This window comes from Myotis daubentonii, chromosome 17, assembly GCF_963259705.1.
Source record: "Myotis daubentonii chromosome 17, mMyoDau2.1, whole genome shotgun sequence".
NCBI lineage: Eukaryota > Metazoa > Chordata > Mammalia > Chiroptera > Vespertilionidae > Myotis > Myotis daubentonii.
The window spans coordinates 54,124,868-54,152,787 of record NC_081856.1 but is presented as its reverse complement, the minus strand read 5'-3'; the positions used below and the strand labels follow the sequence as shown (position 1 = coordinate 54,152,787).

Here is a 27,920-nt window from a genome sequence, read left to right as displayed (position 1 = left end):
TGGGCCCAGCCTGCTAGACCCTGCTGGGGCCTCCTCGGGCGTCCACACCTGCCAGGGTCCCCCTGCCCAGCGGGGTTTGAGGTCAGGGTCAAGGGTCCTTCTTGCCCTCCCCTCGCAGATGGACCCACCTGGGAATCTTGTCCCTCCCCGGGGCCCTGGGCTTTAGGCCACTCACCACCCGGGGGCCAGCCCAGCCACTGGGTCTGTCCGGGGGCGCCACGCCCGGGGACACCCATGTGGCTCCCCAGCCCCCCACATACTTGGAGCAGAGGCTCACACACCACCACGCCTCCCCGCCCCGCCCGCCCAGAGCTGCTTCTAGGTCAGGCTCAGGCATGACTTCCTGGGAGGATCCGTGGCCGGTGCTGTGGCCGGGCCTGCTAAGGGCTGTGTGGCAGCCATGGCTCGGGGGGTGTGGGGCCGGGCCCGGGCAGGCCCTGTGGGGGCCCTCACCCTGACAGCTCTGGCTGAGGGGATCCAGGCCAACCAGGGGCAGCCCACCAGACCCCCTCCCCAGGGCCCTCAGCCCCAACCTGAACTCCAACCTGAGGCAGAGCCTGGAGGTGTAGCCGCAGCCACCCCCACAGCTGCCGGGGAACCCCACTCCCCTCCCCATGGGCAGGAGTCAGCCCCTGAGGGGGCCCATCAGGTGAGTGGGAGGGAAGGAAAGCTGGGGGGTGGCCTGGGGGACAGGGATCTGAAAAGGGGGGCAGCTGGGGGCAGGCATGGAGCTGCTCTGAGGAACAAGAGGGCAGGGACTTCATGGGGTGGGGGGTGGGGGGAGGACTGGGAGAGGCAAGGGGACTTCATACACCCCACCCACCCGCTCCAGGCCCCCCAGTGCTCCTGGGAGGAGGGGGCCCTCTCTGACCTGGCGCTGTACATGGCGGCCTGCCTGGAAGAGGCTGGCCTTTCAGGGACACAGGCGACGGCGCGCGCCCTGTCCTCAGCCCTGGAAGCCCGGGGGCAGAGGCCGGAGGACCAGGTGAGCCCCAACCCTTCCTGCCCCCAAGGCCCCGGCCTGGTCCCCTCGGAGGTGGGGGTTGGAGCGGCAGAGGGGACGTCCGCCCGGGGTCAGGGGGCCCGGTCACTGACACCTGCCTCTCCACGCCAGGTGCACGCCCTGGTGCTGGGGCTGCTGGCGCAGGTGCCCAGCCTGGCCGAGGGGAGGCCCCGGCGAGCGGCCTTGCGGGTGCTGAGCTCGCTGGCCCTGGAGCACGCTCGGGACGTGGTGGGCGCGCTGCTGCCCTGCTCACTGCCCCCGGACCGGTAACTCCCGCCCCGCCCACTCGCCAGGGGGCAGCCCATGGCCCGTCCCCACGCAGCTTCCTCCTCCTTCTCACCTGTCAGTGGAGTCTGGCCCCAGGGGGCAGGTTGTGATGGGGCAGAACCTCCTACCCGCCCCCCCTCGGACCTGGGCACTGGGTTCCTGGCTTGGGGGCTGGATTTTCTCTCCTGGTCGCTCCTGGGCCCAGCCTGGGGCGGGGGGCCAGCCAGCTGAGTGCCTTCTGTGCCCAACACCCCTGGCTCTTTGGTTCAATCGGCTCCAGAAGTTATCTGGTCACAAGTCTCCACGGGAGTGTTGTTTTTTAAATCCTCACGCGAGGATATGTTTATAGATGAGAGAGAGAGAGAGAGAGAGGGAGAGAGAAACATCAGTGTGAAAGAGAAGCATTGATTGGTTGCCAGGGCAGAACCCACAACCTAGGTATGTACCCTGACCCGGAATCGAACCCTCAGGCCTTTTCCTGGTTACTGTACAGGGATGATGCTCACCCCTGAGCCCCCGCCAGGGCTATGTGGGTGCTTGTGGTGCCGGTGTCTCTGTCGCTGCGGGACAGGGTTCAAGCTGCTCCCGCCCACCCGGCTGCCAGCCGCCTGCACAGATGCCACTGACCTTGTTCCTCTGGAATTGGGGGTGCATGCGGGGGCGGGATGGTTTACCAGCTCCCCCCCTGCTGGAGTCTCAGTGGCCACCCCCACCCTGACCTGGTGCACCAGCAGGGACCATGTCTCATGAACCCTGTGACCCCAGGGCCGCGGCCGAGCTGTGGCGCAGCCTGAGCCGGAACCAGCGTGTGAACGGGCAGGTGCTGGTGCAGCTGCTGTGGGCGCTGAAGGGCCGGGCGGGACCCCAGCAGGAGGCACTGGCAGTAAGTGACTCCAGCCGGCACCTCCGGGGGGCCCCCTAACCCCCACCTTGAGGGGTGGGACCGGCCAGGCCACAGGGGGCCTGGGCTGGAGGCTCACACGCATCTGTAATGAGCCTGAGTGTCCGGGGCGCGTCCCCTCCTCCTGCCCGCGGTGGGGCCTGAGCGCGCGGCTTGTTCCACAGGCCACGCGCGCCCTCGGGGAGATGCTGTCTGTGTCCGGCTGCGTGGGCGCCACGCGGGGCTTCTACTCGCACCTGCTCCTGGCGCTGGTCACACAGCTGCACGAGCTGGCCCAGGGCCCACGCTCCCCCGACGCCCACAAGGTTTGGGCCCCCTCTGACCGTGGACCACCGCACAGCCACGCCAGGTGCGGGCGCACTAGGGGAGCGGGGGGTGGCCCGCCCTCTGCCCACCCGCCCTCACGGCCCTCTCTCCCGCCCCCCTCCAGCTGCGCCGTGGAGGCCTTGAAGGCCCTGCTCACTGGGGACGGCGGCCGTATGGTGGTCACGTGCATGGAGCAGGCTGGAGGCTGGAGGCGGCTGGCAGGAGCCCACACCCACCTGGAGGGTGTCCTGCTGCTGGCCAGGTGCGAGGCAGGGCGGCGGGGGGGGGGGGGGGGGAGGCGGGAGCTTGAGGGTGGTCGGGTGGCGGCTTCTCCGGGATCGAGGACAAGCAGAGGGAGAGTTCCCATTGCCTCCCACCAGCGCCATGGTGGCCCACGCGGACCACCACCTGCGGGGCCTCTTCGCGGATTTGCTGCCCCGGCTGCGCAGCGCGGATGACACTGAGCGCCTCACGGCCATGGCCTTCTTCATCGGGGTGAGCCCGTGCCCGGGTGGGTGGGTGGGGAGGAACCGCGGCCTTGGTCGCCTGCACCGGCCCGCGAGCCGCTGACCCCGGGCCCCCGCCCAGCTGTTGCAGAGCTGGCCCACCGCGCGGCTCCTGCGGGAGGAGGCCATCCTGGAACGGCTGCGCGCCTGGCGGAGCGACCCCGAGCCCACCGTGCGCTGGCTCGGCCTGCTGGGCCTCGGCCACCTGGCGCTGAACCGCGGGAAGGTGAGGCTCAGGGCCGGGCGGGGCGGGGCCTGGCGGGGCCTGCGAGCTCCACCCACGACCCCTGCCTCCGCAGGTGCGGCATGTGCGGGCGCTGCTCCCCGCGCTTCTGGGCGCCCTGGGCGAGGCCGACGCACGACTCGTGGGCGCCGCGCTGGGCGCACTACGGAGGGTCCTGCAGCAGCCGCGGGCGCCCGTGCGGCGCCTGAGCACCGAGCTGGGGTCCCGCCTCCCTCCGCTGCTGGACGACGTGAGCACCACCCGGACCCCAGGCTTCCGCCCCGTAACCCCGCCCTCCACAGTCTCGCCCTCCATAAGCCCCGCCCCTCAGGGTACAGCCCCTCTCCCCAGGCTCCCCCCGCCCCCAGGACCCGCCCACAGGCTCTCCCTCCACAAGCCCCGCCCTCCACAAGCCCCGCCCCCACAAGCCCCGCCCCTCGGGCTACAGCCCCTCTCCCAGGATCCCTCCGCCCCCAGACCTCGCCCGGGGACCGCTTACCCCTGAGACCCTCTTCCTCCCCGCCCGCCCTGACAGCGCCCTCCCTCGCAGGCCAGGGACTCGGTCCGCGCCTCGGCGGTCGGGCTCCTCGGGACGCTGGTGCGGCGGGGCCGGGGCGGGCTCCGCGTGGGGCTTCGAGGGCCCCTGCGGAAGCTGGTGCTGAGGAGCCTGGTGCCGCTGCTGCTGCGCCTGCATGACCCCAGCCTGGATGCTGCCGAGGTCAGTCGCCCCTGCAGCTGTCCCAGGGCTGTTGGTCCCACCTGGCCCCACCCCACTGCCTCTCAGAAGCTGGCAGGTCGGGGCTGCCCCAGGGACCTCAGGCGCAGGCCTCCTGGGCTCCGCGTCTCCTGGGCCTCCTGCCCTGGGCTGGTCCAACCCTCATGCTGGCCAACCCCAGTCACCTCTGCCCCTGTGTGGACTCCTCCCCGCCGCCCCCCCCGCCCCGTTCCAGAGCTCAGAGTGGACGCTGGTGCGCTGTGACCGGGCCCTGCGCTGGGGCCTGCTGGAGGAGATGGTCACTGTGGCCCACTACGACAGCCCCGAGGCCCTGAGTCACATCTGCCACCGCCTGGTAGGTAGGGGGACAGTGACAGTGATGGGGTGTGGCCCACTCACCCCCAAACCGAGTCTCTCCACCCTCCCAGCCAAGGGGGGCGGGGCAGGTCTAAGCCCTCAGGCCTTGACCCCTGGCCTGGGCACTACCCCCCCCCCTCTCTCCGCGGAGAACGGCTCTCCTGCCATGAACCCTTCTGTCCCAGGTTCAGTGGTACCCGAGCCATGTGCCCAGCTTCCTGAGCCAGACCCAGGGCTACCTGCGGAGCCCACAGGACCCCCTGCGCCGGGCGGCGGCTGTGCTCATAGGTGAGGCCCCGGTGTCAAGCTGTCCCTGCGGGCGGAGGTCCGGAGGTCCGGGAGCTGGGCCGCACCTGCCCGCTGGGGGCGGGGCCGGCACTCACGGGTTTGCCTTCATCCAGGCTTCCTTGTCCATCACAGCAGCCCCAGCCGCTTCAGCCAGGACCTGCTGGACTCCCTGTTCCAGGGTGAGTCCCAAGGCGCCAGGGTGTGCGCCCGGAGAGGTGGTGGCAAAGCTGGGGCAGAGGGGGCGGGTGTGCAGGCGCAAGGGGTCGGTTCTGAGAGGCCCCTCCCGCCTGAACCCTTCTGTCCCCCGCCCTCTCCCCGCAGACCTGGGGCAGCTGCAGGGCGACCCCGAGCCGGCCGTGGTCGCCGCGGCGCAAGTATCCTCCCAGCAGGTGGCGCTGCTGGCCCGCGCGCAGGGCAGTGGGCAGGGCCTGCGCTTGCCCCGCCTCCGCCTGCGCCGCGCCCGCCCCGCCCGGCCCCCGCCCGTCTACCCGGACAACCCCTTCCAACGCGCGAGCCTCGCGGGCCGGTGGTGCTGCTCCCGACCCGGCCGAGCCTGACCCCATGCCCTTCGTCCTCCGGGGGGTCTGGGCATCTGAGTCGGGCGCCCCACCGCTCTGTGGGCAGCCTGGGCCTGGGCCTGGGCGCGGGTGTCACCCCACCCCAAACCCGCCCCAGCCCCGGCAAGGCCTGCTGCACCCGGACTCCTCCGTAGGAGCTCCCCACCGTGAAGGCCACGTTCCTGCAGGGACATCAGCGCGCTGTGCGCACCGTCCACCCTCAGACCCGTGCACCCGTGGGCCACCCGTCCCTCCCAGGGCCTGCTGCTCTCCCAGCCCCTGGCCCAGACCACACCTGGCCGGCCACGCCGGGCTCTGGTGGAGGACACTGTGAAGCCGAAAGAGCCCCGTGAGCTGCTGCCCGATGGGCTGCCTCCTCCTGGCCCTCGCCGGGCCTCCACTCCCTGCAGCCCTGCACCCCCTACCCTGTGCCCCCCCCTCTCCAGCCCATGTCCTGGCCTGTGTCCTGGCCTGTGCACACCTGGGGCCCTGGGCCCGCACCATTCCCCGCGCACGTCCCTGCTCCTGGTCACAGCGTCAGACGCCCTCCGAGCCTCCTCCAGACGGGCCACTGAGCCACCCACGGGACACCCTAGGCCTGGCGCTACACCTGTGGGTGCCGATGGGGCGCTGGCCTCAGCACCTCACCAGACCGAGCCTGCTTGCTGGCACCCAGCGCCCTGCAAGGGTTGAGCGAGGAGAGCATGACTGATGGGCAGGGCGGAAGCCCTCCCCAAGCTGCTGCCTCAGAGGGGCTGGGACTCACCCAGCCTGGTGGAGGCTGGGCAGCCCCTCCGGGCTGGGGCCCTCAGGAAGGCCTGGGGTCCGGCCCCCTCGGCGGAAAGAGCCTGAAGTAAACACATGTGATCGAAGGGGTCCCGTCCCGTCTGTCTAAGGCCGGGGTCTGGGCCTTGCGGAGATGGGGCTCAGGCGGGGGTGTAGATAAGGCCGCGTGTGGGCAGGAGTATGCGGGGGGAGGGCTTGGGGGGGCTGCCCAGGACCGTCTTTGCCCGGGGCCGCAGGCAGCGTCTCGGGCCCAGAAGCAGCCCGTCTGCAGCGCTTTTCACTGCTTCCCAGACCTGGGCTGCTCCCGACCCCTCACCTGGCTTTTGCCTTTCAAGTCGCCCCACGAGGGTCCCCAGAGGAGGCCGGGGCCCCGGAGAGACAAATGGGCTGGAGAGGCCTCGAGCCTCTTCTCCGTGTGGGGTCCATTTCTAGGGGTTTCCTGTCCCTGGGTCTGGCATGTCGGGGGGCACTGTCTTCTGTTTTCACGTGAAAGTCCCTGTTGGGCTTGGACCCTGGGTTTGTGTGGGGTTCATGTCCCAGCCGAACCCTGGAACCCAGGGCCTCCTCTTCGGTGAATCCTGAAGCTGCCTGTCCCGTGAGGGGGCCCCGCCCACTGAGGGGAGGAGGGCAGACTCCCAGCTGATCAGTAACCATCTGTCCTCACGCACGGCCACTCCAGGGCGCTGGTCCGCAGTGCTCTGGGTCCTGTGACCTCAGAGCAGATGTGCCCGATGAGGCGCGGACGGGGGCCAGCGGCTCGGGCTCGGGTCCCTGCCTCCCCGGGGGCCTCAGGCAGCCCCAGGAGTGCAGGGTCTGTGCACTGCTCACCACACGTGCCCGGTCCCTTTGGGCCCCTCAGGCTGAGGATGGGCCCCCTGCCGTGGTGTGTCCTCAGGGTCCCTGAGGCAGGGGGAGAACTGTGCTGGTGGAACTGCCCCCACCCCCCCATCTTCTCGCCAGCACGCTGGGAAGGGGCCAGGGCTCCAGCCGCGTGTGGTCACTCCCAAGGGGCCACGGTGTGACCGAGTGAGACCACGGGGGACAACTGCTTCTGGTCCACATCCCTCCCTCTCCTGTGTGAGCAGGTCCCACCCCTGCCCCCTCTCCCAGGTCTAGAGCCCCTCAAAAACTCGACGACCCATCTTCCCTTTGTGTAGCACATTTATTGACTCCCCCAGCCCCCCAGCCCCCCAGTCCTGTGGGGAACGGGCCTCGGCTGGGCTGGGCTCCATCTTCCCAGGCTGGCAGCCGGCAGCCAGCAGCCGGCAGCGCTCCCTGCCCAGAGCTGCCCGGGGCAGGCCAGCGGCTAGCAGAGCTGGCTCAGCTGCAGCAGCAGGGCCAGGCAGGCGTAGAGCGCACACGTGCGCCCCTGAGCCTCGGGCCTCCAGGACGCCTGGGGGGCGCCCGCCTGCAGCTCTAGGCCGCATGCCTCCAGCAGGGTCCAGGTGGGCACCTCTGGGCCCCAGCTGCTCCCCAGGAGCCCAGGTGGCAGGGACACGGCCCTGGGCTCCTGCCACGGCGTGGTCTGCTCCAAAAGGCTCTCCACCTGCCAGGACAGGGTGGGAGGTTGTCCCTGGAGGCCCCCCCCCCCCACATCACCCCCTCCCAGAGGTACCCAGGCCCCACCCACAGCCCAACCTCTCCCCCGGCATCTGGGTCTCTCACCAGCTGCAAGGGCTCTGACAGCGCCTCGGCCTCCAGCGCCTGGGCCAGCAGCACGTGCTGGGTTTCGCTCAGCGCTGGGGAGAGACCCGGGATAAGAGGGGCTCCGGGAGGCCCCGCTGAGAAGCCCACCCCGGCCCGCCCTGCCCAGCCCTGGGCCCCTCACCAGCCAGGGCTTCCAGCAGGTAGGCGATGGGGCCGGCCAGCTCCTCCACCAGCGTCCGGCCGGGGAGCACCAGGCACTCGAGGATGTCGCCCACGGGACCCTGCAGGGGCTCCACCCGCCCGCAGCACAGGCCCTGCTCCAGCTGCGGGCACAGGGGAGCTGTTGAGCCCGCTGGCCGGGGCAGACCCGCCCCCTGGACCCCACCCCGAGGGCCGCTCACCGACTCCTCCAGGGCTTCCAGGGCCGGCTCATCCTGCAGCACCTGCCTCAGGCCCGTCAGCAGCTGCTGGCACAGTGGCCCGGACAGGCTCTCCAGGCGCCGGGCACAGGCCCTCACCTCCGCCTGCAGGCTGGGGAAGTCCTCCGCGGGTGCCTGCCTGTCATCCTCCAGCCCATCTGTAGGGACAGGGCTGGCACTGCCTGGGTGTCCACAGGGCCGAGAGCCCTGTTCCAGACGGGGAGACCCCCAGGAGGAAGAGGGCGAGCCCACCAGGTGCCCCCGGGCTGGGCAGGAAGGTACTGACCTCCTATGAGACTGAGTTGCTTCACTATGGACCATATGGAGAAGCGGAGGGATGGCTGCCGGGGCTGGCTGCTTGCTCCTCCGGGAAGCAGGTCGCCTGGCCGGGCAGAGCTTGTCAGCACAGGGCGCAGCCCACCCCCCAACACCCCAACACTGGAGCCCAGGGCAGGGGCGAGGCCGTGTGTGCGTGTGTGTGTGTGTGTGTGTGTGTACACACCCCGCTGCAGGCTCCGGCTGCCCCATGCTGAGCGGGAGGTGCCTCAGCAGCTGGGAGCCTGCCCCATGCTCTGGCCGGGCTGGGGGTCCCTGGGCCTCACCTACTGGGGGCGGCTCGAAGGTCCTCTGCTTCTTGCTGGGGCTGAAGAGGATGTCTGTTGGCCGGGTGGGGGCGGAGGTGGGGGGCAGGTTGGCCGAGGCTCTGGCCTTCCCCTCACCCACTGGGGCTCCCCTCACCGTCCCTCAAGTGCACCCCAACCTCCCACACACCAGAACCCAGGACCCTCAGCCCCCCGACCCAGAGAGCTGCACAGCCAGATGCCTGCACCCCCGCAGCCAGCGTGGCTCTTTCCAGGCCTCCCTGCGTCTTCGCCAGGGAGTCTGGGCCCAGAAGTCACCCCGAGCCCAGCTCACCCCAGCCCGACCCAGTGATGACCAGCTGGGCCACCTGGAACGCGAGGATGCTGCCCTTGGGGATGGTCACGGTCCTCTTCCGGCTCAGGTGGCCCTCGCCCTGGCCCTGGGGGCAGAGCTGGGCTCAGAGCTGCTGGGTTCGGATCTGCCTGGCACCATGCCCTGCCCTCCCCCGCCCTGGGCAGGGCCCGTCCCGCACCTGAAAGCACATGGCTCCCGGCAGCACAAACTGGCCCGAGCCCTCCTGCCGGCGGGTCCGGGTGACCTCCACCTCCTTCTGCGTCTGCAGCACCTCAGTCACCACGAACACGTCGTCCCCGCGGCTGCGCAGCTGCTGTAGGACCTTGTGCTCCGGCTGCCGAAGGCGCCTGCGCCGAGGGGGGTGGGCGGGAGGTTAGGGGTGCACCCGCTCCACACCCCGCCCAGGGACCTGCCTTCCTCCCCACCCTCCGCCTCTGTGTCCCCGGCAGGGATGACGGGGCTGGCGGCTGAGGGACCGGGGGTTCCGGGAGGCCCAGGTCCTGGTGGGGGTGAGGGTGCGGGGAGGAGGGCTGAGGCCCGGCAGGGACACGTGGACACCCCTCCCCCGGCGGCTCACGGGCTGCTCTCTCCCTCCACCCCTTGAGTTCATGTTTCGGTGTCCACTCTGAGGTAACACCCCTCACCGTGTCCCCGTGTCCGCTCCCCCCAGCAGCCCTGCCTCCTCTGTGGCCTGGTCCCCTGACTTCTGCGGCCTCCCTCCCTCTGCCGGTCCCAGCACAGACCCCCCTGACCCCGGGCTACTTGGCGTCTGCAGGGCCTGCCCCAGGTTTGGGGGCTCACCTCTCCTGCTGCATGGTCTCCCAGGTGTTGGGGCCCACTCGCAGCGTGCACACATTCATGGCGGCCCTGGAGCTGCCGGACACGGAGGCCCCGCCCGAGAACCCGCCCTGCCCTGGGACGCTCAGCTCCACGCGGCCCTGCAGCTGCCCATCCACCGCGTCTTGGAATTGGTAGGGACCGATGCACTGGACGACTGGAAGGAGACCAGAGCTGAGGCCCCGCCCGCCATGCCCACCTGCCCACCGGGAACCGGACCTTTGAAAAGGAGCTGCCCTCTGGGGTCACAGAGCCTGAGGCCCAGGTGGCTGGGTGGGTGGGGGGCATCCGGGTCCTGGACATAGGCTCCGCCCCCGGCCCGCCCTCGGTACCTGGCTCAGGGTCATCGGGCTCCAGGATGTCCTTGATGGACAGGTTGGTGCCCTTGTATCGGGGCCTCCAGAACCTGGAGCCGGGAGGCCTCCTGGCCAGCAGGCAGTAGGGCTGGAAGCTGGTGGAGCTCCGCAGGCTGTCCACCGGGACCAGCTCCCCTGGGCGGTCCAGCTCCTGGACCACGCTCTTCACCACCCGCTCGAAGGCGGACATGCTCCCCGGAGGCGGCGGCCTCGGGCTGGGACAGAGGGGGGGGGGGGGGACAGTGGGCGCCTGGATGCCTCTGAGGACCAGGCACTGTTTCCCTCCGAAGCCACCGCAGGGTCAGTCCTGGGCGCTCTGACTGCACGACCCGCACGGAGAGGGACCGGGTCCTCCCTGCCCCCTCCCTCCCTCCAAGGAGCCTGGAGCCCCTCCGGGGGACCCTCTCCCACAGCCCTCAGGGGGCCGCCCAGGAAAGCCCTGGGCAGTCAGTGACGGGGCAGTCAGCTTCGGGTACACAGCCAGGCCTCCATCACTTTGTCAGCCCAACGCGGCTTAGGGCCACCCCGGAGGGAGGGCAGGGCAAGGCAGGGGCCTTGGGGTGACCCCAGACCGCTGCTCTGTCTGCTGTAGCCACTGCCTCCCTGGCTGAGGTGTTCAAAGGGTTGCGGGGGGCGGGGTGGGGGGGAGAGGGAGAAACAGAGTCACCGCCTCCGCAGAACGCCAGGCTCCTCTGTGTCCTGAGCCTGAGGAGCCACTTGTCTAAGGCTGAGGCTTCAGGGCTTAGAGACCAGGCAGACCTGGGCCCCAGGCAAGGGCCCCTCCAGGGCCAGCGGGGCCAAGGGGCGCCTGGAGGGCCCACCCGCAGTCTGGCTGGTGAGGGGCCACTTCCCAGGGGCCCTGGGCTACCTCGGGTGGGCCTGGATGGGGGGGGCGGTGCGGGGGAAGTTATCAGAGGGGGCTGTGGCCAGGTTGTTGCCCCAAGGGCCGGCACCCCTGACCCAGTGTGAGCGAGCAGGGCCACCGGGTGCCAGGGGGACGCGGGGCAGCTCACCGTGTCCTTGAACTTGGTGCCCAGGTTCCGGGGGCGCAGGAAGTGAGGTCACTGAGGCTGGGGCTGCTGGGCTGTGCTCTGGAGCCTCCAAAGCAGCGCTCAGCCGGCTGTGGGCTCAGGACCCAAAAGTGAAACCTGCAGACGCGGCTGGGACCGCCGGTCGCTGCCGGAAATGACCATGGGCCTCGCCCACCAGCTGAGCTTCCAGGCGGTTCCTTTCCGAATATCTGGCACGCGGAAGCGCCGAGGAGCAGACGTTTCTGCGAGCGCTGTCCAAACAACAAGCACATCAGACCGCGCCAGGGGTGCGGGTAAGCTGGGGAGGGAGCAGGCACCGCCAGCTCCGGGGACAGGAGCCCGTGGCCTGCCCCAGCCAGTCCTTCCGGGTGTGTAGTCAGGAGATGAGTCCCTCCACGTTGGCCTGCACACGGTGTAGATAACAGCGGGACACAGACCACCCTCCCGCCCCCCCCCCCCCCCCCCCCCGTCAGCCACGCACCCTGGAAAGGAGTGAAGTTCTGGTGCCTGGACAGCAGGGGGGAACTCAGACCACCCCCCTCCGTGAGAGAAGCCAGCAGGAGAGGCCACACACACAGCACGTAGCGGGTGTGTGTGTGTGTGTGTGTGTGTGTGTGTGTGTGTGTGAGACAGCTGGGAGGGGCGCGTTCCCTTGGGGTGATGAAAAAGTTCTAGCCGACTGTGGTGAGCGTTGCACAACCCTGAGGATGCTGACACCCACAGCGTCGTGCGCTCTCAGCGCGGGAATGACGAGGCCCTTGAGTTCTCCCCTAAGGAGGCGGTTACACAGCGCAGCAGGTGGCACTACCCAGCCGCACAGGCTCCTCGCCCTTCCCGCCCTGGGTCATGGGTCACCAGCGAATCCTGTCTGGGCCAAGGCAGCGGCCGCGCCCCTCGTCTTGCTCCACACCTCGCTTCTCGCCCTGAACCCAGGAGTTCACTGGGGAGGCCACACGGGGCTGCTGGCTGACACGCACCCCGAAAGCGCTGCACACACCCCATCCGCACCTGTGCCAGGTGCCCGACCGTGAGGGCTGTCGCTGTGAGCCAGAAGGTGACTTCCTGCCCTGGCCTGTTGCAGCTGCAGTGACTGGAAAGGCCGATTCAAAGGAAACATTGTCTCCTGGCTGGCGTGGCTCAGTGGTTAAGCGTCGACCTATCAACCGGGAGGTCACGGGTTCAATTCCCTGACAGTACATGCCCGGGTTGCAGGCTCGGTCTCCAGTGTGGGGCAGGAGGCACCCGATGGATCCATGTTTTTCTCTCCTCATTGATGTTTCTATCTCTCTCTGCCTCTCCCTTCCTCTCTGAAATCAATAAAAATGTTTTTAACCCCCCCCCCCCACACACACACAAAGGAAACAATGTCTTGTGCAAGCAGAAGTCCCCAACTGCTGGGTACCCTGGGCAGGACGCGGGCAGGCGAGGCCCTGGGGGTGGCAGGCAGGGGGCTGGCCTGCTCCGGTGCCTGCCTGTGGTTTCCCCTTGGGCTGGGGGCCTGGGGGCAGGCCTGGGGCTGAGCGCTGCCAACTGAGGGCCCCTGGGGCCGTGGGTGCCCGTCCAGCCTGGCGAGGAGCTCCCGGCTCTGGTCCAGCCCCTGGTGGAGGGGACATCCTTGCTGGTGGTGGCAGGAGCTCCAAGAGCCTGAGTAGGGCTGGGTGTGTGTCCACATGTGTGTCCATGTGTGCACGCGGTATGCACACACATGCATGTGTATTCATACGTGTGTTGTTTGCATGTGCATATTTGCATGTGCTGTGTTTGCGTGTGTTGGGGGCTGCATGCTGGTCCCACCGGAGGGTCCGACTCCTCCAGCTACACCTGCTTCTCCCTGTTTCCCAGGCAAAGCTCCGTGTGGCCAGGTGCAGCGGGCAGCCTCCAGGCCACGGTCAGGTCAGGAGGGGCAGCCTCCTCAGGGGTGACCTGGCCTGGGCTTCCAGCAGGGGTGTGACCAGCGCGGTCATTTGTCTGCACGGCCTCCTCGCTGCTGTGGGAGAACTGGGGGGAGGGGGCACAGAACCTTGGTCTGAGGCAGAGTGCCAGGCAGGTGCCATCCACGTGGCAACGGGGGACAGCATGGCACACTGTGCCCACCTGCCTTAGGCAGTGCCCTAGGCTGCCACAGCCCAGCTGGGTGGGCAGGACCGGGCCTGGCCCATGCCATTTATGGCCATATCCGCTCCTTAGTAACAACCCAAACAAGAAGCAACGTGTTGGCCAGGGGTGGTGTTGCCTCTGCCCCGCTCACAGAGGACAGCTGGGGGTCAGCCCCAGAGGCAGGAAGTGAGCCGCTGGGGAGGAAGGGAGGAAGTGCGCGGGGCTGGGGTGCACTCCATCCTCCTAGGCCCATGGCGCATGGCAGGGAGGCAGCCAGAAACCCTGGGGCACACGTTCCCCCCCCCCCCCCGCCCCCATGTTATGTGGAGGTGGTGGGTCGCCCAGGGCAAGGTCCGGCCACCTGGGTGGGGTGCGGAGCTGGGGAGGACACTATGACTGGGAGGCTGGGAGGGGGCTGCCGCGTGTGCTTATTGGGGGGAGGGGGGGTGGTGGGCGCCGCTCCGAGCGGGCCTAAGGGAGAGGAAGCAAGCCCCTGCCGCTGGCCCGACCCCACCCACCCGTGTCAGGGGCTGCTGACCGGCCAGACACGCAGGGAATGGGGCCTGGCGGGGTTGACCTGGGAGGGAAGAGCAGGGCATTCAGACCGCGGAGATAACCCGAGAGTGCGCTGGAGGGAGCGCGGGGCGTGCTCGGGCGGGGTCAGCGGGCTCCGGGAGAGGAGTCGGCCGAGCTCAGACGGCTGAGACCTGGCGGGGGCAGCGGGCTCCAGGCACCCCCTGCGCTTCACAGGAGCGCGCGGCGGGCCGCCCGAGACCTGGACTCCGAGGCTAGTGAGGCCGGGAGGTCCGGGCCGCAGAGACCCGGGCGGGCGCAGCTGCGGGCTCCGCGGATTCCTGCGCGGCCTCCGGAGCCTGTGGAGCAGCCCCGCCCCGCCCCGCCCCCGTGCCGGGAAGTCCGTGCCCGGGCAGCCGCTCCCTCCCTCCCTCCCTCCCTCCGGAATTTCCCGGTGCCCCCCCCCCCCCGCTTGCGCCCTAGTCTCTGCTGGGCCGCTGGCCACGGAAACCCCCGCCCGCACGCAGAGGGCCCCGCGCGTAGCCGCGGGATTACGCGTCCTGCCCGGCTCCCCGGGGCTGGGGCACGCGGAACCAGCCCAACCGCTGGGCCCGGGCGGGAGGGGCCCTCGTCCGGCTTCAGGTGCGGGAGCTCCGGGTCCGCCCGGCGGGAGGAAGCGCTGCGGCATCCAGGCAGCCTCTCCCGCGCCTCGCCCGGAGGAGCGCAGGGGAGGACGGTCCCGTGTAGCTCACGCCACCCTCGTCGTGGTCCTGGGAGCCTCGTGGGAATGCCGGGCTGCAGGGAACAGCTGACCAATGACATTTTCTTTCTTTCTTTTTTTAAAAAAATATTTTATTGATTTTTTACAGAGAGGAAGGGAGAGGGATAGAGAATTAGAAACATCGATGAGAGAGAAACATCGATCAGCTGCCCCCTGCACGCCCCCTACTGGGGATGTGCCCGCAGCCAAGGTACATGCCCTGGACCAGAATCCGACCTGGGACCCTTGAGTCCGCAGGCCGACCCTCCATCCACTGAGCCAAACCGGTCAGGGCCATTTCCTTATTAAAAAAAAAAAATTTTTATGGATTTCAGAATGAATGGGAGAGGGAGAGAGAGAATCAGGGATCGGCCTCCTGCGCGCCCCCGGGGGACCCAGCGGCAACCCCCGCTCGTATCCCGGCCTCCGGGTTCACCGGGCGGCGCTCTGAGTCCCGGCCGGGCAACAGCATTTCCTTCCGGGAGCATCTGCCTCGGCCGAGTTGCACTTGGCAGTGCGGGTCGACGCGGGGCGAGATGCTGGGGTGAAGGACCCACGAGGGCCTCCGGGGCAGTTCTCTCCCAATCACTTCCTGCTCCCCCTCCGCGCGGGGTACAGGCGAGGGGGGCACCCGCGAGGAGTGGTCCCCGCCGTCCAACCCGCGGCCCCCTGGGAGCCTGGCGGGAGGAATTCTCAAAGGGGTGCCGGCTGGGCTGGTCAAGGCGGCAGGACAGAGAGGGGGGCAGGCGGAGGCTGCGAAGCTGCGGGGATCGAGAGCGCCGTCACCGGTGACCCTCACGGCTGTCTCCCCCGCCCCGCGGTGACCGCGCCCCGTCCTCTGCTCTGCGCAGGCGTAGCTGAGGCGTTGCCAGGGCGACCGCGGAGGCCAAGCCCGGCTGCAGTGCGCAGTCTCAGAGCCTCTCGCGCTCCGCCCGCCCCGCCCACAGGGAGACGGTCGCGCGGCGATGACGTCGCGGGGGCCTGGCCGGGCGTCGCAGACTCGGGAGATGGAGGAAAAGGAGCTGTTACGGCAGCAGATCCGCCTCCTGCAGGGTGAGTCGGCCGGGCTGGGGTCGCGCGTCCCGCTCTTCCCCTCGCCGAGGGGACGCACTCCGCCCGCCCGCGGTCTCCACAGCGGGGCCGGGCCGGGCCGGGCCGGGCGGGGAGGTGGGCCGGGCGGGAGGTGGGCCGGGCGGGCGGTGGAGCCCGAGGGGCTCCAGCCTGCGGGGTCGGCCCTGCCCGGGCTCGTCGGACGGATACCGCGGGCCTTTCCGGCGCCGCGCGGGGGCGGCGGGGCGGTCGCTTAGTAACCGGCGGAGGCTGCCCCCGCCCCCGCGCTCCCGGCCCCGGCAGCGGGCGGAGGTGCGGGCGGCCCAGCTCGCTCGGGCGAGGGCGGTGATGCTTCCCGGGCGCCCCGTTTCCGAGCGCCTTCGCTCCGCACATCACATACGCCAGACCCAGACGCCAGGCCTCAGCTTCCAAACTTTTCAAATTCTAAACTCAATCGGGCTTTTTATACTTAAACTGCCCCCCCCCCCCGGTTATTTCCACAAAGAAGACTGAGGACCTGGGACGCGCGTATGGGAGAGCCTCGGTGGGCTGGCCCGTGGGGGCCACTGTCCCGAGGTGTCCCCAGGTGTGGACGCGGCTTTGGGGCTGGGAGGGTGTGGTGCCCGGGGCAGGGGGCTGGCTGCTCGCTGCTCGTTGGGCTGAAATGCCCGCAGCCCTGGCGGCCTCCTGCGAGGACAGTTGTCGGGGGGCTCGTTGGAAAGGCCCTGGTGGTCGTCAGCCCCTGCCCCGGGTTCTCCCCGCGGGCCGGGCAGGCCTCGCCTCCCGGGGAGGACGCTGTGACATTCTTGTCAAGTGCTGCGTGCCCAGCGCTGTCGGTCATCGTGCACCCGTTGTCCTGTGTCGCCCCAACCCCTCCCCATCCGCGGGCAGCCAGAGGGCCGAGGTATGCAGTGTAGGCCTTGCTGGTCTTTTCATGCTGAGAGACACTGATCTTTTTTTTTTTTTTTTTAAATATGTTTTTATTGAGTTCAGAGAGGAAGGGAGAGGGAGAGAGAGATAGAGATATCCATGATGAGAGAATCATGGATTGGCTGCCTCCTGCACACTCCCTACTGGGGATGGAGCCCGCAACCCAGGCTTGTGCCCTTGTCCGGAATCGAACCCGGGACCCTTCATTCCACAGGCCGACGCTCTATCCACTGAGCCACACCACCTATGGCTTCAAAGGATTGTGGACCCAGAAAATAGGGAACATGATGCCACAGGGGTGCATGATCAGGATGGGCAACCAGAAACAGGACTGGAGTAGAGCTGATGGGAAAAGGCTCAGGGGAAAGACAGGCCCAAGAGGATCAGGCTGAACTGTCAGTGGGTCTCTTCCGCAGAGGGGCTCAGGAGAGAGATGGGGGTCTGTGGGGTGTCTTGTCAGCTGATACCCCCTCACCCCCGACTGTTGCTAATTTTGCTCTGAGCCTCCGGTCAGCCTGCGGTTCTGTCTCCTAGGTCTGATTGACGACTACAAGAACCTCCATGGCAACACTCCTGCCCCAGGCCCCTCAGCCTCCGGCCGCTGGCAGCCGCCCGTCTACAGCAGCAGCAGGGCCTTCGGGGCTCGCTACCCTCGTCCCGGCCGCAGGGGCTTCTCCACGAGCCACGGGCCTGCGTGGCGCAAGAAATACTCCCTCGTGAATCGACCCCCGGGACCCTTGGACCCACCTGGCGACTCCTTGGACTCACCCGGGGACTGTGCTGCGCACCCCACCCTCGGGGCTGGAGGCAGCCAGGACCCCACCCCCCAGCAGTATGTCCTGGAGAGGCAGGTCCAGCTCAGTGCTGACCAGAGCATGGTCATCAAGATCAAACCCCCGTCCCAGCCCAGCGTGGCTGGTGCTGCAGGGGCCCCCCGGGACCCTCCTTGGAGCGACCGCAGGCCTTGGGGAGGGGAGGGCGAGCCCCCTGGTGGGCAGCGCCCGCCCTCAAAGCCAGGAAGGGCCAAGGGGAACTACAGCACAGAGGACTGCCAGCTGGTCTGCCAGAAGGAGGCCGGCAAGCCCCGGGTGGTGAAGTCTGTGAGCAGCTTGAGCGACAGCCCCTCGGAGTCCCGGCGGACGGTCAGCGAGAGCGCCATCTCCGTCAAGGCCCGCCTCCTGCCTCCCCCCGGGCCCCAGCGCAGTGGCGTGGCCCTGACTGTGAAGGTGAGCTCGCACCCTGTGGCCGGCTGTGCTGCACAGCTCCCTGGGGACAGGAGAGCCGATGCCGGCCGCCCCGATCAGCCCGCTCAGGCTGGCTCCGTGGCAGGCCCAGCCCGACCAGCTTCTGGACCCAGGCAGGCCCCGGAGGCCTCCCTGCTTGTGTCCTGTCAAAACAGCAAGTTCCGGAAAAACAACTACAAATGGGTGGCTGCTTCGACGAAGAGCCCCCGGGCGCCTCGCAGGGCCCTCAGCCCCAGAGCAGCTGCGGAGAACGTGTGCACAGCGGAGCGAGCCGAGAAGCTGCAGCCCAAAGCCGACCCGGAGACCAAACCCAAGAAGCCGGCCGGGTGCCCCGTGGGCGCTCCCCGCAGCAAGTACCAGTGGAAGGCCTCCAGCCCCTCGGCCTCCTCCTGCTCCTCCTTCCGCTGGCAGTCGGAGGCTGGCAGCAAGGACCATGCCTTCCAGCTCTCTCCAGTCCCTTCGAGGTCCCCCCCGGGGGACAAGCCAGCAGTGGGGCCCAGCGGCTTGAAGCCCCTCTTCAGTGAGACCCCAGGGCTCTCGGCTTACAAAGTGAAGAGCCGCACCAAGATCATCAAGAGGCGGGGGAGTGCCAGGTGCGTGCCCAGCCGCACGGGTCCTGAGTGGCAGCGGGGCTGGGCCTGGCCCCCCTCCCGGTGACAGCTGGTGGGAGGGCCCGCCTGCGGGGGGGGGGGGGAGGGGAGGTGAAGCATCACTGGTCTCTGCTGGTTGAGCCTGAGTGAGGGGAGCTTTGTTAGTGGGGATGCGGCCAGGCTGCTGCTGAGTGCGGGGGCTCGGCAGGGGCAGGGGCTTGCCTCAGTCCCCGGCCAGGCAGGGGGGGTGGAGGCTGGTGCCAGCACCCCCCCTTCTGCTCGGAGAGGCTGCTGGGCAGCTTCCCTCTGGGCCCGGGATCTGTGGGCAGGAGGCTCTGCCTGGCCCGGTGCTGGCTAGACATACTCGGGGTTGTAGCGTGTCTGGGAGGAGAGCTGCCACGGTGACCCCGTGTCCCCTCCCAGCCTCCACCCTGTGGATTGAGGAGGCTCAAAGATGGCCCATGGCCTGGCGTGAGGCCTGGGGTCAGGTGGCTACTTCTGGGCATGCAGAGGGCCTACCTCTGCCATCGGACATGGCGCATGCCCATCCTCGTGTGCGTGCCCCTCTGCAGGTCCTTCCCACCGTCCGACCCCGGTCTTTGCCCTGCTGTCCCTTCGGGATGACCCCATCTTTTTCTGGATGGTGGCAGCCTCTGTGTCAGGAGGGACAGGAGGAGCTGTGGGAACAGTCCCTCCTGCGCAGAAGCCTGGGGATGCGGTGGCAGCTCCTGTGCACACCCCGTCTCCTCTGCCCCCTCCCCAGCTCCACTGGAGGCTCTTGGCCTGCGGAGGGGAGGGGACCGACTGGGTGGGGCCCGGGCTGGGTCACTCTGCTCTGCTCCCCGCCTGCCTGGGCTGGGATCCTGGGATCCTCCGCTGCGGCTGGGAGCCTGCAGGCTGGTGCTGCCGATTCCATGGGGCTTCCATGGGGCTCTATCCGAGTGGGCTGGGGGGGTCCCCCTCCGTGGGGAGGGCCTGTTGAGAGCTGCCGCTTTGTCTCCGCAGCCTTCCTGGGGACAAGAAGAGCAGCCCCCCACCAACTGCCACCGCCAAGAGCCAGTTCAGCCTGCGCAGGAGGCAGGCCCTGCGGGGGAGGAGCGGCCCTGCCCAGAAGAAGACCCCCCCCAAGGGCCTGGTGCAGGTCACCCGGCACCGGCTGTGCTGCCTGCCTCCTGGCCGCACCCACCTCCCCATCAAGGAAGGTATGAGGACAGGAGGGGCCCTGGGAGGGGGGCTCTGGGAAGCCTGAGCTGGCCCCACGCTGGCCCCGCTGCATTCCTGTTGGTGGAAGGAGTGGGAAGTGGACGAGAGGGCGGCTGCCCAGCCGTCCTGAAGGAGGAGGCCTGGGAGGGCCGGCTTTGCCCGCTGAGTCACTGGTTAGTGGCCAGCTGAGGGGAGTGTGGTGGGCGTGCCCGCTGTGAGGTGCTGGCAGCACATGGGGGGCTGCTGGCACCGGCGGGGCTCGTGGTGGAGGTCTGGGGCCGTGGAGAGTGGGCAAGGGGGAGGCGGGGGTCACTGGATGCCGCCCTGGAGAGCCAGGCTCCCCCCACCCCCCCGCCCCCACGCACTGGTCCTGTGGGTCCCCTTTCCCAGCGGGGAGCGTGTGGTAGGACTGCCGGACCCGCGCCTGTGAAATACGGAGGCAGCAGGGTTTGGGGCCGAGCAGGCGTGGCCCCAGGCAGTTTGACTTGGGACTTGCGCCCACTGAGCGGGTGGAGGCTACGCTCTCCTCTCAGGACTGTTGTGCCAGGGCCCAGCTCTGCTTGGAGAAGGCTGGCGGGTGCCTCAGGGAGGGCCTGTGGGGAGCTGCCACTAGAGGGCGGGCGTGGGCCCCGAGGCGTGAGGCCAGGCTGCAGGGCTGGTTGTCCCCTGCCCTTCGGCTGCCCGTGTGCCTGCGAGTGTGGACTTCCTGGCAAGGTGACGAGAGAGGGCGCGCCCTGTGGTGCAGGTGGGGAAGCCCAGCCCCAGCCCAGCCCCAGCCCAGCCCCAGCCCAGCCCCACGCCCTGCCGTGCGGCCGGGTGCCCAGCAGAGGGCGCTCTTGCCCCTCCTATCCCTCGGTCCCTCTTTTTTCTGGTGATTGATTGCCTAATTTCCTGTTTATGTGAAAGAAAGCAGATATCAAGTAATTTGCAGCAATAACCTGCTAATGCGGGGCCAGTATCGAAACTCCCCTGTTCATTTCAAGTGGCAGATAAAACACTAATACATAATTATCCTTGCAAATTGGATTGTTTTAAATAACCAAAAGGCTGCGGCCAGGAGAAGGCCAGCCCATCTCCCTGGAGTGGCTGTTGCGGTGTAATTGCCGCGTTCAATCAATTTCCCTGGCATTAGAGATTCCATCACAATCAACATTAAGCTTTATTCATTGTGATGGCTAAGAGCCGGGCCATTTCTCCTCTTTTTCTTAACTGGCAAAATTAATCAGGGAAAAGATTTTAAACATTTACCCGTGCGAAAGAGGTCAACTCTGCCACTATATTGCTCAGCAGATAAGGGGCTAATAAAAAGAAAATTGAATTACTAATGATCACCAGGAACAGAGTGTATAAAACCTGGCAGTCGCCGGTTCAGGGAAAGGGAGAATCAATTTTCCTGGGACAAGGTGTGCTCATTTTTTATTTTGGCGCATGTTATCAGCAGTTTAATTTGAGAGCGCATAAACAGGAGGAAACAGTTAGGGAATAATGAGCCTGGAGGTGTAGCGTGCTGCAGGATATATGCTGTACACAATTTATTTGGCACAACAGATAATCGCTTTAATTGAATTCAAAACTGCATTGTTCAGCAGGCTGGGGCCGCAGGCGCCTGGGGACGGAGCGGTGAGGGTTCCCTCCGCCTCCTCGCTCCCCTCCTCGCTCCCTGCCCTCCCGCGGCCTGGCTCTGTGGGCTCAGAGGCTCAGTCAGACTTTGACTGGGTGGGGGCCCGGGGCCACCATGTGCTAAGGGAGCTGAGGGCCTCGGTTTCACTCCGCCGTCAGCTGTCCGTGGGCAGCTGGGGGACGGGAGAGGGTGCCTGAGGAACAGCCGGGAGCGCTTGCTGATGGCTGCACAGGGACCCCGTGGGGCCTGTCTCGGGTGGGCAGGCGCTGGAGGAGGCAGGAGAGGAGAGAGCCTTTCCTAGACCTCAGCAGTGGTTTCCAATTTACCGCCCGTGTAACTGCGGCAATTAGCAACCCAGCCAGGGGTGCTCACGGCCTCGGTCCCCACGTGGGAGCCGACTCTCTCAGTGCAGCGCCCGGGGATTCAGGGCCAGCTCCCAGACGCCTCCTCCTCTGGCCTCGCTGGGCCCAGCGCTGTCCCTGGGGCACCCTGATGGCAGAGGCTGCACCTGTGCCCCTGAGCCTGGCTCCCGAAGGCAGAGAGGGTGCTGCCCAGCTCCCGCACCCAGGCCGGTCGGAGAGCTGTGTCCCTGCCTGCTCCGTGGGGCTGGCAGCCCACCGACCCCTGGGCCCCAGAGGCTGGGGCTTTGTGGTGACAGCAGGTCACGCGATTCCTCCACAGTGGGCAGCGTGTGCTGTGGCGGCCAAGGAGAAGCCATGGTGGGCGGTGGGTCATCAGCTCCCAGAAGTCGCTGGGGTGGGAGGTCCCATGCCCACCTGCCCCAGACAGTGGACGCCTGGCCATAGCCCCACCTCTTCTTCCCCTGCCTGTCCCGAGCCGGGCCTGCCTGCGAAGCCCCAGACTGCACAGTGGTGGGGCGGGTGTGGGCCTGGCCAGCTGCTCGCCACTGGGGCAGGGCTGTGCTGGACAGGAGGCCTCGTGCGCATCTCTGACCGGCCCGTCCCTCTCACAGCCCCTCCCTCTCACAGGCTGCACAGCGATCCTGGCGGAGGCAGCCCAGGACCTGCGCTGGGCACTGGGCAGCCCTGTGTGTGGCCTGCACTGGCCTCAGGGCTTTAGGAGGGTCAGTGCGTGGAGGGAGCCTTGCCCTGGGTTCCCACAGGAAGGAGGCATTGCCTCACCGATGTGCTTTCCCAGGGTGCTGTGGGGCGGTCAGGAGCCGGGGCTGACTGGCTCTGCACGGTGGGAGCAGAGGCACCTCGAGCTCAGCAGGGCCAGGGCCGGGCTCCCGGGTGTCCTGTCAGCTCCCACGGGTGCTGGGAAGCAGCCCGTCCTGCGCTCCTCCTGGGGCTTCCCAGGTGCTGGCACCGCCCTGCCCCTTCCCTGGCTGTGACTGCCCGGGGCTGCTGTGTGGCCTGGGGGGGTCTGCGACACCCATGCTCACCTGCCCCCCATGCTCCTCTGCCCCCCTCATGCTCTCCTGCCCCCCCATGTTCCCCTGCCCCCCTCATGCTCGCCTGCCCCCATGCTCGCCTGCCCCCCTCATGCTCCCCTGCCCCCCATGCTCCCCTGCCCCCCCATGCTCTCCTGCCCCCCTCATGCTCTCCTGCCCCCCCATGTTCCCCTGACCCCCTCATGCTCCCCTGCCCCCCTCATGCTCGCCTGCCCCCCCTCATGCTCCCCTGCCCCCCATGCTCGCCTGCCCCTGCGTGTGCAGTGGGTGCAGTTTCCTACAGCCTCGCTGTGAGGGCGTGAGAGCAGTTAAGCCTGGAGTCCTGCTTTCGTCAGGGAAAAGAAAATGCTGAGTTAGGGGCTCGGGAGGCAGCAGCACAGTCCTGAGCTTTGTGTAAATCACCGGGCCGGGGCTGCACTAATTATGTTCCTGGAGCCGGGCAGGAGTCGCTGTGCCCAGAGCGAGCGATGCCCGGCAGGCTCGGAGCCTCAGGGCGGCCGCGACCTCTCGGAGCCGGGCCGGGAAGCAGGGCTGTGTTCTCGGGGTGCCTGGAGCTTGCACCCAGGGGCCTGGGGCGCACCCTCCTAGGGGCTGGGTCCCAGGTAGGGATGGCGTGGGCTGCTCCTTGTGTCTGACGACGGAGGTGGCTGCCCAGGTGTCACAGTCGGGGCCTCCTGGCCGCCCAGCTCTGCCCTCTCCCCTCAGGGCTCTCCCTGCAGCCCCCCACCCTGTGGTCTGTTCCACCGGCTCTCCTGGGCCCAGCCCTCCCACCCCCAGGGCAGGGCGTGGCCAGACCTCCACGCGGATGTGGGCCTTGGGGGGGGGGGCAGATCCTGGCGAGCAGGAAGCACCGTGCCCCTTGGCGTCTCCTGCCCAGCGCAGGGCTGGCCAGCAGGGCTGTGGGAGGAGGCAGCTCGCGCCCGCAGGACACCTTCTCTCTCTGCTACGCGCTCCTCTGTGCCATCCCTGCCCTGGTAAGCTGGCGGTCACGGAATGTCACCTGCTCCGGGCACTGTGCTGGGCACGTGGCCAATGGGCCCGCCTGGTGAGGCCCCGTCAGCCTGGGGACAGAAAGGGTGACGGCAGCACAGACGTGACTCTGGGTGGCAGAGAGAAGACAGAGGGACTGGCCAGCTGGCCGGGAGGCAGGGAGGAGGTGCCAGGCCGGGCAGGGCTTCCTGAGGCCAGAGAGTGGAGGAACCTGGGTGCGGGGAGGGGGCTCCTGAGCAGGTGCACAGCGAGGACGAGGTGGGGCGGTTGGAGCAGGTGCGGCTGTCCTTTACCTGCTGGTGCCTGAACATAGGGTGGGACACTGAGCGTGCCTGAGCCAGGCCGGAGGCCCCCATCATCTGACGCTAACTTCCTGCCCCACCTCCCCCAGGCGGCCAGGCCTCCCAGGACCCCACCCCTGCCTGCTGCGCTCTCTGTGGTGCCGCCCTGGGAGGTGCCCGCGTGGACCCCAGCACTGTCAGCGCCTTGAGTGCTGCTGCTGGGCTCTGGGCTCTCGGGAGGCGGATGGGCGGCGGGGGGTGGGCAGGGAGCCAGGCTGCTGGTTGAGTGACTGCTGTGCCAGACCCTGTGCCCAGCCACCCTCTTCCTGAGGCGGAGATGAAGCTGCGGGCCCTGGGCCCCCCTGTGGGCAGCCGTCGGCACCTCAGCATGGGCCTGTGCACCTTGGGTGGCCCGCTGGGCGCGCCTCCGGGCTGTGCCAGGCCCCTCCCTGCCAGTGCGGCTGAGCACAGGGCACGGCACTAAAGGGACGGGTGGGAGCGGCGTGGGCACTGCTTTGTGTCCGGAAGCCCTGGTGAGGCGGCAGCCAGGAGGGGCGCGGCCGGCCGCCCTCAGCCGGGACCTGGTGCCGCGGTGGCCGGCCTGGCTGCTGTCCGGGCCGGGGGTCCCAGTGGACGTGCTCCTCCGGGATGCCAACAGCAGGCGCTGAGGCCGAGCGCCAGGTGCAGCGCGAGGGGCTGGGCACCCGCTGCGCCTCCTCTGCACCCGGGGCCGGGCAGGCCTCTGGCGTGGGGACTGGGCCGCACTGGCTGTGGGGCGAGGCCTGGAGGGGCGGGAGGAATTCTGAGTCTCCAGCCTGCTCTCCTTGCCGCTTGTCCTTAAGGGGAGGTGGGGGTCATTGTCTGTTGGGCTCAGGCTGCTGTCCCCACATTGTGCTGTGTCCTGGGCGGCTGTGGGCAGGGCCCTGGGCGCACCTCTGTCCCTGTGAGGGAGGGGGATGTAGAGAGGGCTGCCGGCCACACTGCCCTCCTGCCGCCCCCAGCACAGCTGCAGCCGGTGGGGAAGGGGCAGGACAGTGCCAGCACCAGCCTGCAGGCTCCTGCCAGGGCTGGCCAGCACCTGGGAAAACCCCAGGAGGAGCCCCGGCCTGGGCCTGCGTCCTCCCGCCCGCCCCTCCTCAGCCTCGGGGCGGGAGCCGGGCCGCCTGGGCCGTGGCAGAGCTGCTGTGTCCCACGGGCCACGAGCAAGTCCTGGGCTCCCGGAGGGAGCGGCCGGCCTGCTCCGTGTTGGCTGTGTGTTCGGGGCCTGTCAGGGATGTGCCTCCGTGTGTCACCCTGGGGTGGACCGCTCCGGGGCCAGCCCTGTGCCCGGAGAGCCGCGGTCCCGGCAGGTCCCCTGGGCCGTGCTGCAGGCTCGTGGCTCCTCGGTGAACTCCCGAGCTGCAGCCTCCCCTCTCGGTGCACCCGCGCTGCGCTGGGCTTCCTTTCTGAATCTGAGGGGTTACATGGAGGCTGGGCAGGGCCGTGGACGCCTGGTGCCCTCCCACAGCCCCTGTGAGAGCAGCCAGCAGGCCTGACCCCGACGGACGGACGGATGGACAGACGGGGCGCTGCGTGAGGCAGGGGGCTGCTGGGGGCGCCTCCAGAGAAGCGTCAGAGGCGAACGTGATGTGACTGAGGCCTGGGCGCCCAGCTGAAGGACACCAGCGCTAGGAGACGGTCTTAGCCGCTCCGGGCCCGGCAGGCACTGCAGCAGCAGCGGCCGGGGTCCCGGGGCCAAGAGCACGGCCAGGCTGCCCGGGTCCGCGGGGGCACCGGCCGTGTGGGCACACTGCTCCATGCAGACCCCGCTCCCCGCCTGTGACGGAGGCTCCGGGGCGCGAGCTGCCTGCCTGGCACCGGCCCTGCCCGTGGGAGCAGCGTGCTCTGCCTGGATCCCCTCGCTTCCCGCCAGGCTGTCACCTCTGTCTTTGGGGTACGCCTCCTGAGCCTGGGGGTGTGCTGGGGCTCCCTGCCCCCACAGAGCGATGGGGAGGGGAGGGGAACCCACCCCCACAACCTACAGCGACTGTCAGGGAGCAGACCACCTGGTCCGTACAGACGCGAGATTTGGGGATCGGGGGAGATGTGTGCCGTCCACGGCTCCTGCTTGGCGAGTGCAGGATGAGGCTCGTGCCACCCGAGTGGGTGTAAGAGCAGGGCCTCCATCTCCCTCCAACAGGCCTGACAGGCCGCAGCGGCGGCTGCGTCTCGGGCTGACAGCGTTGTCATTTAACACCAGGTAGTGTGGGATGGCCGCCCCGGGACAGGCGGCTGACACGTTGTTTGTCATCGCGAGCTGCCTGCCCGCAGCCTGCAGTGCGGGCTCAGGTGACGCGTGCCTGTTGGCTGCCGGCTGCCGGCTGCCGGCTGCCGTGTGACTTGATCATCGGTAAGTGTTTGTCAGGCTGATCCCGGCAGATTGGACACCTCGGCTGCAGGAAGGCGGTGCCGAGTGCCTTCCCGCTTCTGGGCTGCAGGTGGAGCCCGACCTGTCCTCCCCGCGCAGGCGAGAGGCCCTGGGGCCGGGCAGGCCGCTGCCTCATCCTCCCCAGGAGGCGCTGAGGGCTCCTGCAGGGCCTGGGTCTGCCCCCATCCAGCAGAGCCGTGTGCCCCCCCCCCCCCGCCTGTGGGAGCCGTGTGCCCCCCTCACCTGTGGGAGCCGTGTGCCCGCCTCACCTGTGGGAGCCGTGTGCCCCCTCACCTGTGGGAGCCGTGTGCCCGCCTCGCCGGGGCGGCCCTCCGACACAGGCCCGAGGCCTCTGATGGCAGCAGCGCTTTTCTGCGTTTGCAGTGCCAGGAGCCATGGGCAGGCTCGGGGAAAGTGGAGTGATTTATTAGACTCATAAAAATTCATGCTTGCGATTCCAGTCATCCCGTCTGAAGCTTGTTAGAGCGCGTCCCTGGCAGCTCCCGCCGTGTTAGCGCGGGGGTGGGGCGTGCACGTCTCCTTCCTGGGCTGCCTTCGAGGCTCCTCTGAGGAACGGACGCTGCAAGCACAGGAGGGAACGTCCGGGTGGGCAGGGCTTTGCTGTCAGCCTGGCTGTGCCCTCGCAGGAGGGAGCAGAGGGCCAGGCCCTGTGGCCTGCGTGCTCCACCCCTGCAGCCGGGCTGGGCAGCAGGACCCCTCCCTGCAGGGGCGGGCGCGGTCTGCGGTGTGTGCCCCGCAGTCCACAGGCGTGGCGGGGCCTCCTTGCTCTCCAGGCCGGTCCGTGGCCATGGAGCCGCCGCCCTTCCTGCGACCGGAGCAGGTGTTCTGGGCCTGGCGGGCAGCCCCTCTCCTTCCCTGGGCTCTGTCTCCCAGCTGTGCCCCTGGGAGCGCTGTGCCCCTGGGATTGAGGTGCCCTGGCCGCCGTGCCGTGGGGTGGGAACTAGTCTGCGGAGGAGATGGGGGACAGAGGCTTCCACTGCTCCCAGCAAGGATGCTCCACCAGAGCCGGCCAGAGCCAGCCTCCTGTGTCCTCCCCTTCCCACCGGCCAGAGCCAGCCTGCCCCATGAGCGTTCGTGCCAGCCTGGCTCCCACACCCTGGCTCCCTGCCTGGCACTGGCAGCGGCTGGCAGGGAGAGAGCCGCCCTGTGAGCACCCTGCCCACCCACCCGGACCCTCTGCTGAAGCTCTCCCACCGGTGGGGCTGGAGGGCAGCAGAGGGACAGTCCAGCCCAGGGGAGAGAGGGGGTCAGGTTGCCCCTCAGCCTCCTGGGGAACCCTGCTGCCCACCTTACACTGAGAGGGCAGGTGCAGGGCACACAGCGTCTCGCCAGCTCAGTAGAAGCTGGGCCGTTGGTGCCCTCCGCCAGGTCCCGGACTGGATCCCCTTCCAGATGTTTACTCCCAGCAGTACGGGTGGGGTGCCATCAGGGTCCCAGCCCTGCATCTGGACCCGTCCAGCCTGGCTGAGCCCAGAACTGGAGGGCCTGGGTGCAGGTGTGAGCCCCGAGGCCCGGGGGCTGACAGCCAGGCCCCAGGGGAACGACCACACGTGTGTGCACGCACTGGGGACTGGGCCCGCTTCCCCTCGGTGGGGCGGACACGGGGGGTGCTCTGGGGACCCCCCTGCCTTCCTCCTGATGCTTCCTGCCAATGGTGGCCCTTG

The 27,920-nt window shown here is 68.6% G+C and overlaps 3 protein-coding genes across 10 annotated transcripts in view; 2 read left to right on the top strand and 1 right to left on the bottom strand.

The window, feature by feature from the left end:
• The first annotated feature begins 188 nt into the window (after positions 1–188).
• On the top strand, positions 189–6,852 carry MROH6 (maestro heat like repeat family member 6). Of its 3 annotated transcripts, none has more exons than XM_059672436.1 (14): positions 189–649; positions 833–985; positions 1,115–1,269; positions 2,036–2,153; positions 2,336–2,520; positions 2,602–2,739; positions 2,858–2,972; positions 3,066–3,209; positions 3,283–3,456; positions 3,757–3,924; positions 4,157–4,276; positions 4,464–4,566; positions 4,699–4,745; positions 4,888–6,851. In XM_059672436.1, the coding sequence occupies exons 1-14, from the start codon at positions 401–403 to the stop codon at positions 5,455–5,457; spliced, it is 2,439 nt and encodes an 812-aa protein (XP_059528419.1). In that variant the 5' UTR covers positions 189–400; the 3' UTR covers positions 5,458–6,851. The 3 variants fall into 3 exon arrangements, with proteins under 3 accessions (XP_059528419.1, XP_059528420.1, XP_059528421.1); XM_059672438.1 differs by having other exon boundaries at positions 190–649; positions 4,680–4,745; positions 4,888–5,267; XM_059672437.1 differs by lacking the exon at positions 833–985 and having other exon boundaries at positions 4,888–6,852.
• A 200-nt stretch (positions 6,853–7,052) lies between these two features.
• GSDMD (gasdermin D) lies at positions 7,053–12,262 on the bottom strand. Of its 4 annotated transcripts, none has more exons than XM_059672461.1 (12): positions 12,129–12,262; positions 11,118–11,386; positions 10,081–10,319; positions 9,713–9,905; positions 9,090–9,258; positions 8,891–9,008; positions 8,578–8,631; positions 8,262–8,357; positions 7,958–8,133; positions 7,738–7,879; positions 7,575–7,648; positions 7,053–7,455 (listed from the first exon to the last, which is right to left on the bottom strand). In XM_059672461.1, exons 1-12 carry the CDS (start codon positions 12,135–12,137, stop codon positions 7,216–7,218), a joined length of 1,779 nt encoding a protein of 592 aa, XP_059528444.1. In that variant the 5' UTR covers positions 12,138–12,262; the 3' UTR covers positions 7,053–7,215. The 4 variants fall into 4 exon arrangements, with proteins under 4 accessions (XP_059528444.1, XP_059528445.1, XP_059528442.1 ...); XM_059672462.1 differs by lacking the exon at positions 12,129–12,262 and adding an exon at positions 11,626–11,729 and having other exon boundaries at positions 11,118–11,532; XM_059672459.1 differs by lacking the exon at positions 12,129–12,262 and having other exon boundaries at positions 8,578–8,612; positions 8,875–9,008; positions 11,118–11,548.
• Positions 12,263–15,337: 3,075 nt separating this feature from the next.
• The window catches only part of ZC3H3 (zinc finger CCCH-type containing 3), a 43,229-nt gene continuing 30,646 nt past the window's right edge, over positions 15,338–27,920 (top strand). For 2 of the 3 annotated variants that reach the window (XR_009449619.1, XM_059672435.1), the window contains exons 1-3: positions 15,342–15,558; positions 17,020–18,322; positions 19,325–19,521. Coding sequence is in view for 2 of the 3 variants with exons in the window: in XM_059672435.1 (XP_059528418.1) it covers positions 15,471–15,558; positions 17,020–18,322; positions 19,325–19,521 (1,588 nt within the window). In the remaining variant the exon portion in view is untranslated. Of the gene's footprint in view, positions 15,559–17,019; positions 18,323–19,324; positions 19,522–27,920 lie in introns of all 3 variants that reach the window. The other variant, XM_059672434.1, reaches the window with a different exon arrangement.

Excerpts from the sequence above, each read along its gene's own strand:
- MROH6 (XM_059672436.1), top strand. The coding sequence starts at position 401 with ATGGCTCGGGGGGTGTGGGGCCGGGCCCGGGCAGGCCCTGTGGGGGCC. Across the intron at positions 2,973-3,065 it reads CCATGGCCTTCTTCATCGGG|CTGTTGCAGAGCTGGCCCAC; the intron begins GTGAGCCCGTGC and ends GCCCCCGCCCAG. Across the intron at positions 3,925-4,156 it reads CCAGCCTGGATGCTGCCGAG|AGCTCAGAGTGGACGCTGGT; the intron begins GTCAGTCGCCCC and ends GCCCCGTTCCAG.
- GSDMD (XM_059672462.1), bottom strand. The coding sequence starts at position 11,407 with ATGTGCTTGTTGTTTGGACAGCGCTCGCAGAAACGTCTGCTCCTCGGC. Across the intron at positions 9,009-9,089 it reads CGGGAGCCATGTGCTTTCAG|CTCTGCCCCCAGGGCCAGGG; the intron begins GTGCGGGACGGG and ends CTCTGAGCCCAG. Across the intron at positions 7,649-7,737 it reads CCTGCTGGAAGCCCTGGCTG|CGCTGAGCGAAACCCAGCAC; the intron begins GTGAGGGGCCCA and ends GTCTCTCCCCAG.